At 45.5% G+C, this 17727-nt stretch overlaps 1 protein-coding gene across 3 annotated transcripts in view; it reads right to left on the bottom strand.

Annotated features, from left to right (window-relative positions):
• LOC310840638 (maestro heat-like repeat-containing protein family member 2B) overlaps positions 1-17727 on the bottom strand; it is a 96703-nt gene that overhangs the window by 34130 nt on the left and 44846 nt on the right. For 2 of the 3 annotated variants that reach the window (XR_014561947.1, XM_083730896.1), the window contains exons 19-27: positions 17571-17690; positions 16005-16130; positions 13320-13472; positions 12865-12891; positions 12111-12233; positions 11166-11245; positions 10723-10849; positions 7994-8089; positions 2719-2842 (exon numbers count right to left, since the gene is read on the bottom strand). Coding sequence is in view for 2 of the 3 variants with exons in the window: in XM_083730896.1 (XP_083587022.1) it covers positions 2719-2842; positions 7994-8089; positions 10723-10849; positions 11166-11245; positions 12111-12233; positions 12865-12891; positions 13320-13472; positions 16005-16130; positions 17571-17690 (976 nt within the window). In the remaining variant the exon portion in view is untranslated. Of the gene's footprint in view, positions 1-2718; positions 2843-5033; positions 5136-7993; positions 8090-10722; positions 10850-11165; positions 11246-12110; positions 12234-12864; positions 12892-13319; positions 13473-16004; positions 16131-17570; positions 17691-17727 lie in introns of all 3 variants that reach the window. The other variant, XM_083730895.1, reaches the window with a different exon arrangement.

The following is a 17727-nucleotide window of genomic DNA, read 5'->3' on the forward strand; positions in this document are numbered from 1 at the left end:
TACTCACAATTCAAAGTACTCATTTTTACATCCTTAAGATATCAATGACTTCCCTTCTTCTCTTTCCATGGTTCGTTTTACATATCATAAATCCCTGCGTATTTTACAGAAACTATACCATTCAGTATGCCATTATTGCATCCATCAAAACCTATTTACACTGTTGAATTTATCTTAATGCTGCCAACGTTTTCAGCTGTACACAGTTATTTCCCATATTTTCAATAAACGTTTTCCAATCTTCTCTAAACGTATGTTCTTCTTGTTCTTTTATTCTTCTTGTTCTTTTATATGTTAAGTCTGCAAGCTGCACATATTCTATCAACTTAAGTTGCCACACTTCTTTGGTAGGGACCTTGCTTGTTTTCCATTTTGGGGCTAACAAGACATGGGCTGCAGTAGTGAAATACATAAATAACCTTTTTGACATCTGGGAATCTCAGTCTGAATTATCCCCAACAGAAAGGACTCTGGTTTTTTGGGCAAAGTACCGTATTTTTTGCTCTATAGGACACACTTTTCCCTCTCCATTTGCTATGGAGCAAATGCAGGCTCTTTGGCTTCAGCAATAGCAACGCGAAGCCTCTGAAGCGCAGAGGGAGCGCTCCCTCCGCTCTCTGGAGGCCACACGTTGCTTTCGCTGAAACCTGAAGAGCGAGAGGGGTCAGTGCACACCGACCCCTCTTGCTCTCCAGGCTTCAGGGATAGCCGCCTGAAGCCTTCGGAGCACAGCACAAGTTCCCGCTGTGCTCCGGAGGCTTCGGTTTCCTTTTGCTGAAGCCAGGAGAGCAAGACTCTCCTGGCTTCAGCAGAGAGGGAGAGCTGCGCAGCTCCCCTTCAGCCAAGCGGGAGGAGAAATGAAAGGGGCTCCGTTTCTCCTGCTGCTTCGCTGAAGGGGCACTGGTCAGAGAGGGGGAGAATTTTTTCCCCTTGTTCTCCCCCTCTAAAACAAGGTGCGTCCTATGGTCGGGTGCGTCCTATAGAGCGAAAAATTCGGTGCTTTTAAACACCCCCCCAATTCATTGTGGATCATTTCCCAATACTCTTTTACCCTTTTGCAAGTCCACCACATATGAAAGAATGTTTCCTCAACTTTTTGCATCTCCAGCACTTATCTGATTCAGTCTTATACTATACCTAATAAAGGTAAAGGTCAAGGAACCCCTGACTATTAGGGGCCGACTCTGGGGTTGCGGCGCTCATCTCGCTTTACAGGCTAAGGAAGCCGGCGTACAGCTTCTGGGTCATGTGGCCAGCAGCACTAAGCCACTTCTGGCGAACCAGAGCAGCGCACAGAAACACCGTTTACCTTCCCGCCGGAGCGGTACCTATTTATCTACTTGCACTTTTGACGTGCTTTCGGACTGCTAGGTTGGCAGGAGCAGGGATCGAGCAACGGGAGCTCACCCCGTTGTGGGGATTCAAACCGCTGACCTTCTCTTTGGCAAGCCCAAGACTCAGTGGTTTAAACCATGGTGCCACCCGCGTCCCTACTCAGAGTTAAATACCACCCGTAAATCGTTTTCAAGTAGTTCTCCTTCAAAGAATAATATGTTGTTGTTGTTGTTGTTGTTGTTGTTGTTGTTGTTAACCCAGAAGCAGGTCCCTTCCTCTGGTTTCCAGCAACAGGTCTTAAGAAGCATTGCTGCCTCCAGCTGTGCAAAAAGAACACAGCTGTCATGGCTGGTAGCCAGTACTACTCGTTTTGACTCAAGAAAACCATCATTTTATAGTTCAAATCGGGGGGGGGGAATCAAAACAGTAAATGGACAAAAGTACAAAGATTCACAGATGGAATATGCAGAAACGGCAAAACTTGCAGGAAGATTAAGAGATAACAATAACAGAGACTTTAAAAAGGACTGGAATCCGTTCATGTTGTACTTACAGCAATATTGTAAAGAACTAGACTCACTTGCAGGGTTTGGCTAAAGCAAAATGAATGAAACTAAGCAAAATGAATGTAAAAAAGTTGGAATAATGATATGAAAATATACAAGTATAATATAGGGGATGAACGGTATTGTATAAAATTAAGAATTTCTAAGAGCACTTATGTAGAAGGCTATGAAATCAAGATATAGAAGTAGTAATTTTTTTTGGAAAACAACAGGGGGGAGTTGAGGGAAGTCGTTGGGGGAGGGGGGGAAAGGGAATTTTTCACACTTTGTGTTTATTGTTGATGACTGTTGAATACAAATTTGTAAAATTTAATAAAAATACTATTTTTTTAAAAGTACAAAGATTCACAAAATGTTTAGGGGTATGCGTCCCCCCCAGAAAAAAAGGACTGCTAGTAGTCATTGATAGCTCTCCCCTCCATAAAACTACAGTGGTGCCCCGCAAGACGAATGCCTCGCAAGACGAAAGAGCTTTCCATTTTTTGAGGTGCTTCGCAAGACGAATTTCCCTATGGGCTTGCTTCGCAAGACGAAACGTCTTGCGAGTTCTTGTGAGTTTTTTTCCTTTTTCTTAAAGCCGCTAAGCTGCTAATAGCCGCTAAGCCGCTAATAGCCGCTAATAGCCGCTAAGCCACTAATAGCCGTGCTTCGCAAGACGAAAAAACCTCAAGACGAAGAGACTCGCGGAAGGAATTAATTTTGTCTTGTGAGGCATCACTGTAAATTGATCACTCAACCAGTCATCTAACCAACCAACCAATCAGAAAGGGGAGTGAAGGCTGGGGGTTCACACAGCCCCCGTTCAAAACATCCTCACCTTGTATGTGCAAAAGGCAACTAATGCACTGGGCAGCCCACTGCCGGCATCTGACGGAGCCATCACAGGTGTAGGGGGCAAGGAATGCAACCAGCGACCCAAACTGCTGGAAATTTTCTCCATCCTGCAGAAAAAGAAAGATTTTAAAAAATCTGTTCATTTGAGCCTGCCTGATCTTTATGACCTACAACAGAGGCGGGGTTTTTTTGGTGTGTGTGTATTAGGATTCTTTCCCCGTGTTGCAGTCATGGGATTGTTTATATCACATGGCGGTGTAAATTTTCATTCCACATTGTGGGAAGTGAAGGAGACAGGATGTTTTTATTACTGGGTTGTAGGACATTTGTCCCTTTGTTCTCCCTCTTTGCTGTCTGATGCTGAAGAGGAAGGAGCTGAGTCAAGAAGCTCCGAGTGTGTACCGTATTTTTCGCTCTATAAGACGCACCCAACCATAAGACGCACCTCGTTTTTAGGGGAGGAAAACAAGAAATAATAAGCCTCCTGAGCGAAGAGGGAGCGCTCCTCCCTCTTCGCTCGGGAGGCTTTGCGGGGCTATCCCTGAAGCCAGGAGTGCAAGCAGGATCGCTGCGCACCGATCCCTCTTGCCCTCCTAGCTTCAGTGAAAGCAAGCCTCCTGGCTCCCCCCCGACCTCCCGCAAGAGCCGCGTGCTCTTTAAAGGGAGCATGGCTCTTGGGGGCTTTTCTGGGACGTGGGGGAAGTCCCTTCTCCCACCTCCCACAAAAGCCAGGGATAGCTGCGCAAAGCCTCTGCAGGGCATGAAGGCTCCTCACTGCTCTGTGGAGGCTTCACACGGCTAAGCCAAAAGCTAGAACAGTGAGAGGGAGCACTGCGCAGCCCTCCCTCTCGCTGTTCTGGCTTCTGGGATAGCCCGCAAAGCCTGCATTCACTCCATAACATGCACACACAATTCTCCTTACTTTTTAGGAGGGGAAAAGTGCATCTTATAGAGCGAAAAATACGGTATATGTAAATAAACGTAGTTTAGCCGAAAAGCTGCGCTACTGAGTCTGAACGCTGACTGCCTATACTCTGCTGATCCAAAGTGTGTTGATGCCTCTTGGTATCAGTTGCTGTGATATTTGGGCTGGAAAAAGCTTTTGAAGCTCCCGACAGACCAGATGGGAGAGAACATTCTAGTCGAGCATGTGTCTCTGCCGGAGGCCTACTCATGTGTAGGACCTCTTGACAGGGGGTCCCCTCTCCATGCCACTTGTGAGATGGATGGTGACCAGGGCTGGGGAGAAATCTGATTCTGATTGACTTTCAACGAGAAGCTACCTGATTTGCCCCTCTCGAACGAATGTGTGAACTTTCATAAGTCACACTTCTCTGAATTTTGCACTGAAATTATCTGACCAAATAATGTGTACAAGCGTGGAAACATTAGGGGGGAGTGTGTACAAACATGGACATATCAGTGAAAGTAACAGGGAAAATGTATTATATTTTTGGGGAGGAGGGGTAGAAATCCTTGCAAAAATGTGAACATTCAGAGCTGTTCACAATTCATTTCCGCGAGCGTGAGTTGTTTTAAGTCATTTTTAAGACTGCATTTTAATGGTGTTGCTTACAGATAATAATAATAATAATAATAATAATAATAATAATAATAATAATTTTTATTTATACCCCACCCGCCCCAGCCAAGGCCGGGCTCAGGGCGGCTAACAAGTAATAATAAAAACAAGTTGAATGAATACAACTTAAAAACAAGATTAAAATTAAAATATTGAAACATTAAAATATTACAATGCAGCCTCATCACAGGAGGAGAAAGGAAAAAGAAAAAAGAAAGAGGGGGAGGGAATCAAATTGGCTCCAAGCCAAAGGCCAGGCGGAACAACTCTGTCTTACATGCCCTGCGGAAAGAAATCAGATCCTGCAGGGCCCTGGTCTCATGAGGCAGAGCGTTCCACCAAGCCGGAGCCAGTGTTGAAAAGGCCCTGCCTCTGGTTGAGGCTAATCTGACTTCCTTAGGGCCCGGGACCATTAGGGGGTTGCTATATATGGACCTTGAGGCTCTCCGTGGGGCATACCAGGAGAGGCGGTCCTGTAGGTACGAGGGTCCTAGTCTGTGAAGGGCTTTAAAGGTCAAAAGCAGCACAATAAATCTGACCCTGTACTCCACCGGGAGCCAGTGCAGCTGGAAAAGCACTGGGTGAATATGTTCCCATGGCAGGGACCTCGTGAGGAGCCTCGCTGCAGCATTCTGCACCCGCTGGAGTCTTTGGGATAGTGGGCAGAGATGTGCAGACTGGGCAGCTGGCAAGCAGGTGAAGAGAAGGAAACTCACAGGGAGCTGATAGTTCTCCTGGAAGGCAGCGAGGGTCTGGGAGCTTGCCTGCAGCGCCCTCTCCCTGCTACTGTCCGATACGGTGAACCAGGGGTCTATGAGCTGTTGGCGGAGCAGGAAGGCAAACGCAACTGATGTTAGAAAATCTATTTTTGTTAAATTCCTTTTTTAAAAATTTTTTATTAAGGATTTTACATTACAAGAAATAAAAAATAAAAAAGAACAGAAAAAAGAAAAAAAATATCCAACAAAAATTGTTAAAAACAATCAATCTTTTCATCTCCTTATTTTTCATTTACTTGTTTCTCGGACCTCCTCGGACCTCCCTTTTTTTGTATTCCAAATCAAATTATTAATTCAACAATTTCTTTCCCTCTTTTTGCTACCCAGATCTTATTCTTAAATTATTACAATCTTAGATTTTTACTTATATAAACCCATTTTTTCATATTCCTTTAACCCATCATAGCTAGAAACCACTTAGTTCCAATCCAACATTATTCTAAAATTCCTTAATTTTACAATATCTCTGTAAATAGTCTTTAATTTTCCTCCAATCTTCCTCCACTGACTCTTCTCCCTGGTCTCGAATTTTTGTTAAATTCCTATCCTGCCCGTCATCTGACAATAACAGGGCAGTTTGCAATATAAAAACACAGTGCCAATTTTGTCCACCTCATTAGCTATGGCTATTCTCACACAGGACCTTGCCACCGTGATGTTGTCATTGGAATTCTACCCAATATTGATCCAGAGCAGATTCCAATGTATAGTTAGCAAAGTAAATACTTAAACACGTTGCAGGGTTCCCAAAAAATAGATCAGAAGCAATTGTATTTCATCCAGCAGAGCTTTACTGCTGCTGAAGGCAAATGAGCATAATGGTCACAGATCCAGTACATTCAGGGTTGGCACAGTCCATAAGAAATCCAATTGCAGCAGACTTAAACTTACAATAACTAATAATACAGTCATATCTCGTGTTGTGTCCGCTTCATGTTGCGTCTTTTTGCGTTACGTCGCGTGGCAACCTGAAGTACCAGAACGGGTTACTTCTGGGTTTTGCCACTCGCGCATGCGCAGAAGCGCTAAATGGTGCTTCCCGCATGCCCAGAAACGCCAAATCGCGCCACACGCGTGCGCAGATGCAGGGTTTTAAGTTGTGGGCATTTCACATGACGGACGGGCCTCTGGAACAGATCGCGTCCGTAACAGGAGGTACCACTGTAAGTCTAAAACCTTAACGCTAAACATAGTATGTACAGAACACCACACTAAAATGAAGAGAGATAGAAAGTGAAAGTGAAACCCAGGCTCCTTCTGGCCTTACTTTTATAGTCAGCATGACCTCGACAGAAAGAGATAAGAGAACCAGTTTAAACCAGCTGTGCTCAGCTTCTCTGAAGAAATAACCCAAACATCCTGAAGTTTCTTTCACACAAAGAAGCTTCCAGAAGCTTCCAGAACCCTCTTGAATTAAGTAGAATAGGAAAAATCTCTACACATCAGATCAAGACTTTCTGCACTAAGAAATACTGACAGATGTAGGCATTGGTAACCTAGCAGAAAGACGATTGCAATGTTCTCTGTGTGAGTATCCCCTGGAAGACAGTCTGGAAGCTAAAATAAAAAAGGCAATTCATTCCTGAGTGATTTAGCAGAGCAGGGGCACCTGTGAAGGCAGTGATCCCGATCGCGGGGGAGGCCTTTAAAGCACCTCTAGCTGCCTGAAAAGGTCTCTAAATTGGTTGCCTAATCGAAACTATTGAACGCCAATAAAGAGAGTTTCTCCTGTTTATAATGAGATAAAAAATGTTGAAATATACATTTATAAAGAAACCAGAAGCATTCTTATTGGGTATTGTAGGAAGTGATATAAATAGAAAGGAATGTAAGCTGTTCTTATATGCAACAATGGCAGCAAGAATGTTATTGGCCCAAAAATGGAAGCAAGAAGAATTACCGACGAAAGAAAAATGGAGGATGAAATTAATGGGCTATGCACAACTGGACAAACTAACAGGAAGGATTTGAAATCAGCGGGACCAGAAATTCAAAGAAGACTGGAGTAAATTTACAGATTATTTGAAAAGTATTTGTGAAAACCAGACTACGTTTGTAGGCTTGCAAGAAGTTTTGTGACGAGTATTATTGGAATAATTGCAAAAATGGATAAGGGGGAGGAGGATTACCGTATTTTTCGCACCATAGGACGCACTTTTCCCCTCCTAAAAAGCAAGGGAAAATGTGTGTGCGTCCTATGGAGCGAATGCAGGGCGGAGGCAGGCGGGAAAAGCCCCCAAGAGCTGCACACAAGTTCCATGCGCTCTTGCGGGCTTTTCCACAGGAGGGAGAAGGGACTGACTGGCCGCATCAGTCCCTTCTCCCACCTCCCAGAAAAGCCAGGAGAAGCAGCGATCTCTTTAAAGGAGTTGCGCGGCTTCTGCCGGTTTTGCGGGAGGTGGGTGAATCCCCCCACCTCCCAGGAAAGCCAGGAAAGCCCTGCGCAGCGTCTCCCGGGAGGGAGAGGCTGCACGGGGCTAAAGGGGAAGCCAAAACAGTGAGCGGGTTCTATCCCGCTTGCTGCTTTGGCTTGTGCCATAGCCGCGCGCAACCCCTCCGGCAGGGAGAGGTTGTGCGCAGCCTGTACGCTGCTCTTTGGGGCTGGGGGGAAAATTTTTTTTCTTGATTCCCCCCCCCCCAAAAAAAAAACTGGGTGCGCCCTATGGTCTGGTGCGCCCTATGGTGAGAAAAATACGGTAGCTATGACAATTAAAGGTAATAAGAATTTAAGAAATGCATAAGAAGTGGTTAAAACAGTGGATCATCAGAGGTGCTGAGGGAAGTCCAAAAAAAGATTGTATAAATGTTGAAGTTTTGTGGTATGTATCATAATTTATAGGTTAAAATTAATAAAAAATATTACAAAAGAGAGAGAAAGAGTTTCTCCTGCTGCTCACCTGGAACATCTCAACCATCAGCTCAGGTGTTGGGTGGTCCTCTACGATGCTCGTCACGAGTTTCCTGAGGGCGTCCATGGAGCAAGAGTACAGGGACTGAAAGCACAATGCAAGTAGGGAGCTTGGAGGGCCAAGCTAGATGGGATGTCTGGAGATCCATGACTGGATTGCCAGCAGTTTTTTTTTTTTTTTAAAATGCTCTAATAAGCAGCTGCAGAGGTCCACTTGGGACATAGGAAGCTGCTTGCAATGACTCAGACACTGGGTCCATTTATCTCAGTATTGTTCAGTTGATAGCAGCTCCCCAAGGTTTCAGGCAGGAGCCATTCTTTCCCCCGAAATATTTTATTGTTTTCACTTATTTCTGCAAGAAGCAACCACCAGTCTTCAACAATCCCACCCACCCCAGCAGAAGCGCCAAATGGCTATATAATTACATTTAACGTTTAAGTCATTTCAGTTTTAGCATTCCATAAGTCCTTGGAGGTCTATAACCAGTGTTGTTGTTTTTTTTGGTTTTTTAAAGGGAAAAGTGGTGCCATGAAGTTGGTACAGAAAGTGGCAGACTTTTATTTTTTATTAAAAAAACCTACCAAAAATAAAACGATTGCACACAGTCAAAGAATCATCTCCGAATATTCCAGAGTGCTTTATCAAAGTGTATATGCTAATATCATCACAAACTTAACACAAAAATAAGACATAACAATCTCCATTGCTTGAACTGTTGTCCGCAGCTCAAAAGATATATTGTATACGCAGCAGTGCTGGTCTGCAAGGTTTATACAAAAGCAGAAGCGGGGAGGAGGAAATAATAATATTTAAAATATGTGCTTCATGTGCTCCAAATTGTGCTGTGGGCCAGGAAAAGAGCACTGCCTATAACCATGTTCTAGCAATGCCACATACATAATATAACTATGCCAGGTTGATTGAAAAGCAGTGTTTTTCTTGTCTGTTCGGCTGTTGTGGACAGGGCTTGTCAGTTGCCCATTAACATCATGTCCCAGAGTTGTGTGATCTCAAGCAGGGGTAGGTCTACACTGGTCAGTTCTAACGTTAAAAATGCGTTATAAAAATGTGACACCAGAGGGTGCTGTAGGGCAGCAATCTGTCGTCAATGGGAAATTGCATTGTCAGCTATTATTATGTGTGTGTTTTTACAATCGGTGTAGATCCAGCCTAGGTCTGCATTCCTACTTGGCGGTGCTAGAGATTGAACCTGGGTCACGTGGCTGCTGGATCAGACCAAAGGGAGCAGATTTAGTCCAGCATTCTGTTCTCATAGTGGCCAGCTATATGCCTCTTGGAAGTCTGCAAGCAGGACACGAGCAGAAGAGAATTTTCTGTTGGGATACTGCCAGGGAGACAAAGGCCGTCATGCCTCCATGTCGTCTCCTGGTCTCCCGTAGAACAGTATCAGTCAATAAGCAACACGAGCCTCAGAAATAGCTGTCCACATTCCAGGACTCGTGCACGCCTTTTCGCAGACTTCCCACAACGGAAGATACACCCAGGAGAGCAGCATATTTACAGCTTTATTCAGCGGTGGTCAGGACAAAGGAAAAACATGACTGCCTGCCTTAGTGTCGAGGCAACAGAGAGAAAACAAAAGCTATATACAAAACAAACTTCCTGTGAGCCGGAAGTACGTAGGCTTGTGACAGACAACTGCCTGATCCCTTTTTAAGGTGGAACGGAAATATCCTAACATTTTCCGTATCCTGTGGCTTCCAGCAACTAATGCATTTTCCCACATTCAGGATACACAGTATGCGAATTTTTGTGTGAATTCTCGGTTGAATAACTGCACCATGAAATTTGGAGAGGTGAGAATGACTCTCTCTCTCTCTCTCTCTTTTTCTGGGGGAAACTTGGATTAAAATGTGAGCTAAATTGAACTCCCACCCAGTGCCGGATTCACATATAAGCTAAACAAGCTATAGCTCAGGGCCCCACTCTCTTGCCCCCCCCCCCAAAAAGGAAAAAAAAACTGGATACATTTCCAAAATATAAGATAAAAAAACAAATAAAATATAACCTACATACAGCAACAGTGTTTTGTTTTGTGTAGGCTCCCATGATGTAAGTAATGGGCCCCACCTGCTAGCCTGCTCCCTAAAATATCACTGGTTTGCTCCTTTCTATATATAGGGTGAAGCTGAGGCTCCAAGACTTTGGCCACCTCATGAGAAGAGAAGACTCCCTGGAAAAGACCCTGATGCTGGGAAAGATGGAGGGCACAAGGAGAAGGAGACGACAGAGGACGAGATGGTTGGACAGTGTTCTCGAAGCTACAAACATGAGTCTGACCAAACTGCGGGAGGCAGTGGAAGACAGGAGTGCCTGGCGTGCTCTGGTCCAGGGGGTCACGAAGAGGCGGACACGACTAAATGACTAAACAACAACAACAAATATATAGGGTGCCTACATTCTGCATGGATTCGTTGCATGGCAACATGGGCAAATGGCTTTAGATATCTATTAGGTCCATCAACTACCATATAGCATATATTCAACACAAAAAAGAGTGACAATTTGTTGTTGACAAAGGACAGCTGGACGTATAAAGGGCCCCATGACCTTCAGTAGCTGAGGGCCTCATCAAACCTAAATCTGGCCCTGGTCCCGCTCTTTGGTATGATCCGGGCAGTGGCCAATCAGATGCATCCAGGAAACCCCCGTGTGGATGAGAAAAGAGGATCTGGAATTAAACTTTTGCCACCTACCTCGATCTTTAGAGCATCCCCCACTGTCTCTTTCAGCTGCTCCAGGGAAGGAAGAGGAAACAAACTTTTGATGCTCTGATCGAGGAGATTGCGAATTTCCTCCATGGCCAAACTTGGCTTCAGTTTGCTGGCAGGAGGAAGGTGTACTGATAAGTCACACAGGAGAGACTTGTGGACATCTGAAGAATAGTAGGCTGGACCTCAGTTTGGTTGTGGAACATTTGCTCCCACAAGAGGGAGCGATGGCTGTTGCCAAAGTCTCTTAAACAACCCAGACAGAATCCAAAGAGGAATAGCTCAACTGATAGAACGTGAGACTCTTTAATGTCATGGGTCATGGGTTCGAGTCTCACACTGAGCAAAAGATTCCTGCATTGCAAGGGGTTAGACTAGAGGACCCTTGAAAAGAAATTATGTGGAAAACAGCTAAGAAACACACCTACCTCAGGAATGCCAGGGCAGTGATGGCTTGGGGACGAAGTGCAGTATTCAGAGTGTCCAGTGGTTCCTCCTTGATGAAATCCTGTGAACACAAGACGGGCAAAGGGCAAAAGGAATTGAGGGTGGGAAAAAACCCTTGAGGGGCAGAGAGATTTCCTCCACTGACGTGCCATGGCCTCTATGGTTTCCAAAGGATACCAATAAAGGATCAAGCACTCTTTGCTAAGCCAGTGATTACCATATTTTTCGCTCCATAAGACGCACCTGACCATAAGACGCATCTAGTTTTTAGAGGAGGAAAACAAGAAAAAAAAATATTCTGAATGAAACAGTGGATGTATGTTTTTTGTGGTTCGTGCTGTGGCCACAGCCTCCTTTATTGCTAGAGTCCCTTATCTCCTTCCCCGATCGCTTGCTGATCAGCTGCTCAGCGGCTTTGTTTCAACACCCCCTTCCCTCTTTCTAAAAAAGAATGCACAATCTGCTTTTTGCCCCTGGGCAATTCAGCTCCAGGCACCATGCATTCGCTCCATAAGACACACAGACATTTCCTCTTACTTTTTAGAGGAAAAAAGTGTGTCTTACAGAGCGAAAAATACGGTAACTTACCTGAAAGGCTAAGGGGCAATCAATCCATGAGGGAAGGATACAGAGGCAACATTTTAGGAGCACCAAGGTGGATCTTGAACGGCCGCCGCTGCATTTAGCCACAAAAGTACATTTGCACTACAGGGCTGACCTCTGGGAAAATAACACCGTTCTGCAAATTTGGAGCAGGAGCTGGCTGTGCACAGTGCCGATTGGCAGGGAGCTCATGATGTCATCAGGAAACCTACCCCCTTACAATCCTAGGAGAGGTTCTGCACCTTTGTTAAAAAGTTTCATGCAAAGGCCTCTCTGAGTGATTGGGGCTGCCATAGCCTCAGGCAGACTGTCAGATTCCTCACCAACAAGATGTCCAGGAGCTCCTTTTTGCAAGTTAAGGTGAAGTTCTGGAAGTCCTGGGTCTCGCAGATAGCCTGGCAGATATCTGTTGTGCTCTCAACAAAGGCCAGCTTGAGATTGGAGTCCTGCGTTGCCAAAAGAAAAGATGCAAAAAAACCCAAAACTATTATATTAGGAAACATTGCTCTGCAGAAACGGATATAGTATGCAAAAATGTTTATATATGGAGGAATTTTCAATAAATTTTGGGTAAATTTGCACAAAGGGGGAGAGAGCTCTAGTGCTGCTTTTAAGTTTTCCATTGGGGGCAGCTGGTTAGCCACAGTGAGAACGGGGTGCTGGGCTAGGTGGCACGGGCGGCGGTGTGGTTTAAACCACTGAGCCTCTTGGGCTTGCTGATCAGAAGGTCAGCGGTTCGAATCCCCGCGACGGGGTGAGCTCCCATTGCTCTGTCCCAGCTCCTGCCAACCTAGCAGTTCAAAGCATGCCAGTGCAAGTAGATAAATAGGTACCGCTGTGGCAGGAAGGTAAATGGCATTTCCGTGCATTCTGGTTTCCGTCATGGTGTTCCGTGCACCAGACACGGTTTAGTCCTGCTGGCCACATGACCTGGAAAGCTGCCTGTGGACAAACGCCGGCTCCCTTGGCCTGAAAGTGAGATGAGCTCTGCAACTCCATAGTCGCCTTTGACTGGACTTAACTGCCCAGGGGCCCTTTACCTGTTCAAGACTCCAAGTCAGATAATTCCTTGCTCACCTTGTTCTCAATGCTGACGCCCAAAACCTGCACAAATGAAATGGACAAATTGCCTGGACAAATTGCCAAATAACAAACACATTACAACAGTCAGCCCATTATCATCTTCTTCTATTATTACTATTACTATTATTAAAATTTGTATACCCACCTTCACCTGAAGTTCACAGGGCACTTCACAACATAAAAATACAAAACGAGAAGCCAAAATACACAATGAAAACAATAATATACACAAATAAACCAATAAACCCCTTCTCACAAACACATTTAAAAGGACATAGGTTTTTTGGTCACCTTTCCACCCTGCCCTCCACAAAGACCTACAGCGAAGGTTTCGAAGGACCTCTTAGTGCTGGCAGGGATGATGGGTCTTTGACTAAGGCCCATTGAACTTTGCCACCCTCTGGAACCAGCTCTGTGGCAAAGACCACCCTCTCCTTTAAAGCACTTGCCTGGCAACTCTTCCGGTAATAGCAGAGGACATTCTTCATTATGTCGGCCTCCACCCTGGGCAGGAGGAGCTCCTTGGGGGCTTGGAGGGCCACCTTGCCATAGGTGAGCATCAGCGTTTGGTGGACGTGACCCCGTCTGCCCTGCTGGTAGTCCTGAGCAACAGAAAAAGTTACTGGGCATGGGTGCTTCTTGTTCCATTTTGGCAGCCTCCGCATGAGCTGTTTAACTTTAAACCTGAAATCACCAGCCTTGTTTTCACTTTTTGCAGAGAATCTAGACCACACTGTTGCCAGATTCTTGCTACCCAGTGTTTTCAGCCCTGTCCTCCTTTATTTTTTGCCAACCTGATTTGTGGCTATTGTTCTTCCAGCCAACAAAGAACTGAAGCACCAGCTTTCTCGATGCAAACTGGCAAATGTCCCCCCCCCCCGAGCTATTGTACCTTTAATTAGTAGCTTCCTCCTTACAGATCCTATTGCTTCCTGTTCGGCACAGCAGCAGTAATACTGACAAAGAGCCACTTTATCAACCTTTAATTACTTATTCCGTTTGTTCTCTCCCTCCCTCTCTCTCTCCCTCCCTCCCTCCCTCCCTCCCTCCCTCTCTCTCTCTCTCTCTCTCACACACACACAGAGAATAACTGATCTCTTTTTTAAAAACAACAACAACACCATGAATTTATTTTAAGGATTATTTCCACAAGCTGAATTTGGGAGCTCTCTCTCTCTCTCTCTCTCTCTCTCTCTCTCTCTCTCTCACACACACACACACACACACTAGCTGATCTCCTCTTTTCTTAAAAAAACAACCCACAAATTTATTTTAAGGATTATTTCCACAAGCTCACTCATCTGAATTTGGGAGGGGTAAAGGACCTCATGAATCTCTGCAAAACCTGCAACGTCCTTCCCTAAAATGAGCTTGTAAACACATCACAGCAACTTTATCCTCTCCCTCAGCAAGTCCCAAATGACACCCCAAAGGAGGTTTTTCAAAGAGCAAGTGTGAGGAGGAAACAGAGATGGTGCCGTGCCCCTGTAAGTCCATGCAGGATGCTCCACGGGCAGCAAACCAGGTCTGGGCTAGTGGGAGCTCATGTCTCTCCTGGCGCTGTGCAGAGATAAAGCAGAAATGCTGACAGGGAGGCCATGGGCTTGAGGAGGAATTAAAAAGAGGAAAGCTGAAAGAAGCAGCAGGGGAGAGAGGAGTTCTTGGGAGGCGTTCCACTCTGCTTGCAGAGTAAGCAGTTTAAGGGAACAGAGATAAAAAGGTGGTGCCTTCTAAGGCAGACCGGAAAGAAATGTCAGATGAGAAAAGGGATTTGCAGAGCAGGGAAAGCCCTCAAACCTAGAATAATAGTAAAGGAACAAGAAATAGAGAGATTGGAGTCAGAATCATAGAAGGGAAGGGACCACCAAGGCTCATCTAGTCCAGGCATAGGCAAACTCGGCCCTCCAGATGTTTTGGGACTACAACTACGTGGAGCTGCCCTTGAGACTGACCCAGAAACTCCAGCGGGTGCAGAATGCCGCGGCAAGGCTCCTTAGGGGGTCGTCGTTGCGGGATCACATTCGCCCGGTGCTATACTAGCTGCACTGGCTCCCGGTGGAGTACAGGGTCAGGTTTAAGGTGCTGGTTTTAACCTTTAAAGCCCTATATGGCCTAGGACCCCCGTACCCACGGGACTGCCTCTCCTGGTATGTCCCACAGAGAACCTTACAGTCTTCAGACAAAAACATCTTGGAGGTCCCAGGCCACAGGGAGGTTAGGCTGGCCTAAACCAGAGCCAGGGCTTTTTCGGCTGTGGCCCCGATCTGGTGGAACGCGCTGCCCCAAGAGACTAGGGCCCTAGGGGACTTGACATCTTTGCGCAGGGCCTGCAAGATGGAGCTGTTCCACCAGGCCTTTGGCCAAGGCACAGTCTGACCCCCCTCCTTTGGCAATCCTCATAGAACTCTAGTCCAATGGTTGCCATTAATTTGATTTTGAATCGATTTTAGAATGAATTGATTTTAGAATGCATTTCAATTGATTGTGATTTTATGTAAACTGTGTTACTTTTATTGTTGTCAGCCGCTCTGAGCCCGGCTTCAGCAGGGGAGGGCAGGATCTAAATAAAATTTTATTATAACAGTGGTTATTTCGGGTTACATACGCTTCAGGTTACAGACTCCGCTAACCCAGAAATAGTACCTCGGGTTAAGAACTTTGCTTCAGGATAAGAACAGAAATTGTGCTCTGGTGGCGCGGCGGCAGCAGGAGGCCCTATTAGCTAAAGTGGTGCTTCAGGTTAAGAACAGTTTCAGGTTAAGAATGGACCTCTGGAACGAATTAAGTACTTAACCCGAGGTACCACTATTATCCCTAGCTAACAGGACCAGTGATCAGGGATGATGGGAGTTGTAGTCCCAAAACATCTGGAGGGCCGAGTATGCCTGATCTAGTCGAACCCCCTTTAATGCAGGAATCTCAGCGAAAGCATCCCTGAGAGATGGCCATCCAACCTCTGCTTAAAAACCTCCAAGGAAGGGGAGCCCACCAGCTCCCAAGGGAGACCGTTCCCCTACTGAACCGCAATTACTATCAGAAAGTTCTTCCTGGTGTTTAACCGGAATCTCCTTTCTTGTAAGGTAGTTCTTAAACCCGCGACGTTTAACCCAGGAGAGGAGTCTCTCTTCCGTTACCTTGTAGCGGCTGATGATAGAGGACATCTTAATTTTCAGACCCATCCCAGCTCCAAATTCCTGCAACGTGGCTAAGGTCAGATCTAAATGTCCCACGGCCGAGAAAGAAAGGATCTGGATGATCTTCTGTAAAGTGGAATAGAAATAGAAAAGAATCAGCTGGCCAGCCTTGTCAGGTCTCAGTGCTTTCTGTTTTTATGTTTAGTTACGTTTGGGATGTGGGTGGTGCTGTGGGTTAAACCACAGTGCCTAGGACTTGCCAATCAGAAGGTCGGCGGTTCGAATCCCCACGACGGGGTGAGCTCCCGTTGCTCAGTCCCTGCTCCTGCCCACCTAGCAGTTTGAAAGCACGTCAAAGTGCAAGTAGATAAATAGGTACTGCTCTGGCGGGAAGGTAAACAGCATTTCCGTGCGCTGCTCTGGTTTGCCAGAAGTGGCTTAGTCATGCTGGCCACATGACCCGGAAGCTGTATGCCGGCTCCCTCGGCCAATAAATCGAGATGAGCGCCGCAACCCCAGAGTCGGTCACGACTGGACCTAATAGTCAGGGGTCCCTTTACCCTTTACCTTTATGTTTTAAGTGATTTTTATACACTGTAATTTTTATTTTATTTTTTGCAATTTTTATGTATTCTGCTGAGGAGCTTGGGTGAGAAAGAGAATACAGAAATATCTGAATTTTTTAAAAAATGAAATACATACTAATCCCAGAGACAAAAATGGATGCCATGAGTTTGAGGTCAAACATTTTGGTGATATCTTTATGGCTTTTCCAGATCACTTCCTGGTTTGACGCTGTGCGTCTGTGCATGATCGCACACATGTCGGTTGCGCCAAAAATGGGAGTTGCCTGGGTCATGAAATTCAATTCAGTGTTAACATGTTGCAGGGTTCCCAAAAAATAGACCAGAGGCAATTGTATTTCATCCAGCAGAGTTTGCTACTGCAACTGAAGGCAAATGAGCATAATGGTCACAGATCCAATACATTCAGGGTTGGCGCTGTCCATAAGAAATCCAGTTGCAGCAGACTTAATTTAAACTTACAATAACTTATAATAAGTCTATAAACCTCAACACTATATACAGAACACCACACCAGAAAGATAGAGAGACAGAAAGTGAAACCCAGGCTCCTTCTAGCCTTACTTTCATGGCCTTGAAAGAAGAGATAAGAGAACCAGATTAAGCCAGCTGTACTCAGCTTCTCGTAAGAAATAACCCAAACATCACGAACCTTCTGCTTGTTTCTTTCACACAGAGAAGCTTCCAGAACCCTCTTGAATGAATTAGAATAGGAAAGAGCTCTACACGTATTAGAGCAATACTTTCTGCACTAAGAAATACAAACTGACAGCCTGGACCTTGTATTATACCACCCACTGAATTTTTGGTGGGAGGGGGCGTTGGAAGAAACTGCCACTAGTAATATTGTACTTTTGTGTGGATGTTAATTGCAGACGGTTTGAGGAGCCCGTTCTGGTCTGAGAAGCAGGGAATGTAGCAAAGAGACAAAGCAAAGAAATCACATTTGAAGGATTCAGAAGTGTCCCCACCAGCATCACACCTCTCTCTCGAGCTGTTCCATATAGTTCGTGTTTTCTATCAAGTGCTTCATCTGACTCTGAACAAAGGCTGGGTCTTCACAACAGGTCAGGGCAATTCCCAGAGATTTATAGAGGAACCTCTGAAAAGGAAGAATAAGGAAAGGACAGGCTAGGTCA

This window comes from Podarcis gaigeae (assembly GCF_964106915.1).
Source record: "Podarcis gaigeae genome assembly, chromosome: 1".
Lineage (NCBI taxonomy): Eukaryota > Metazoa > Chordata > Lepidosauria > Squamata > Lacertidae > Podarcis > Podarcis gaigeae.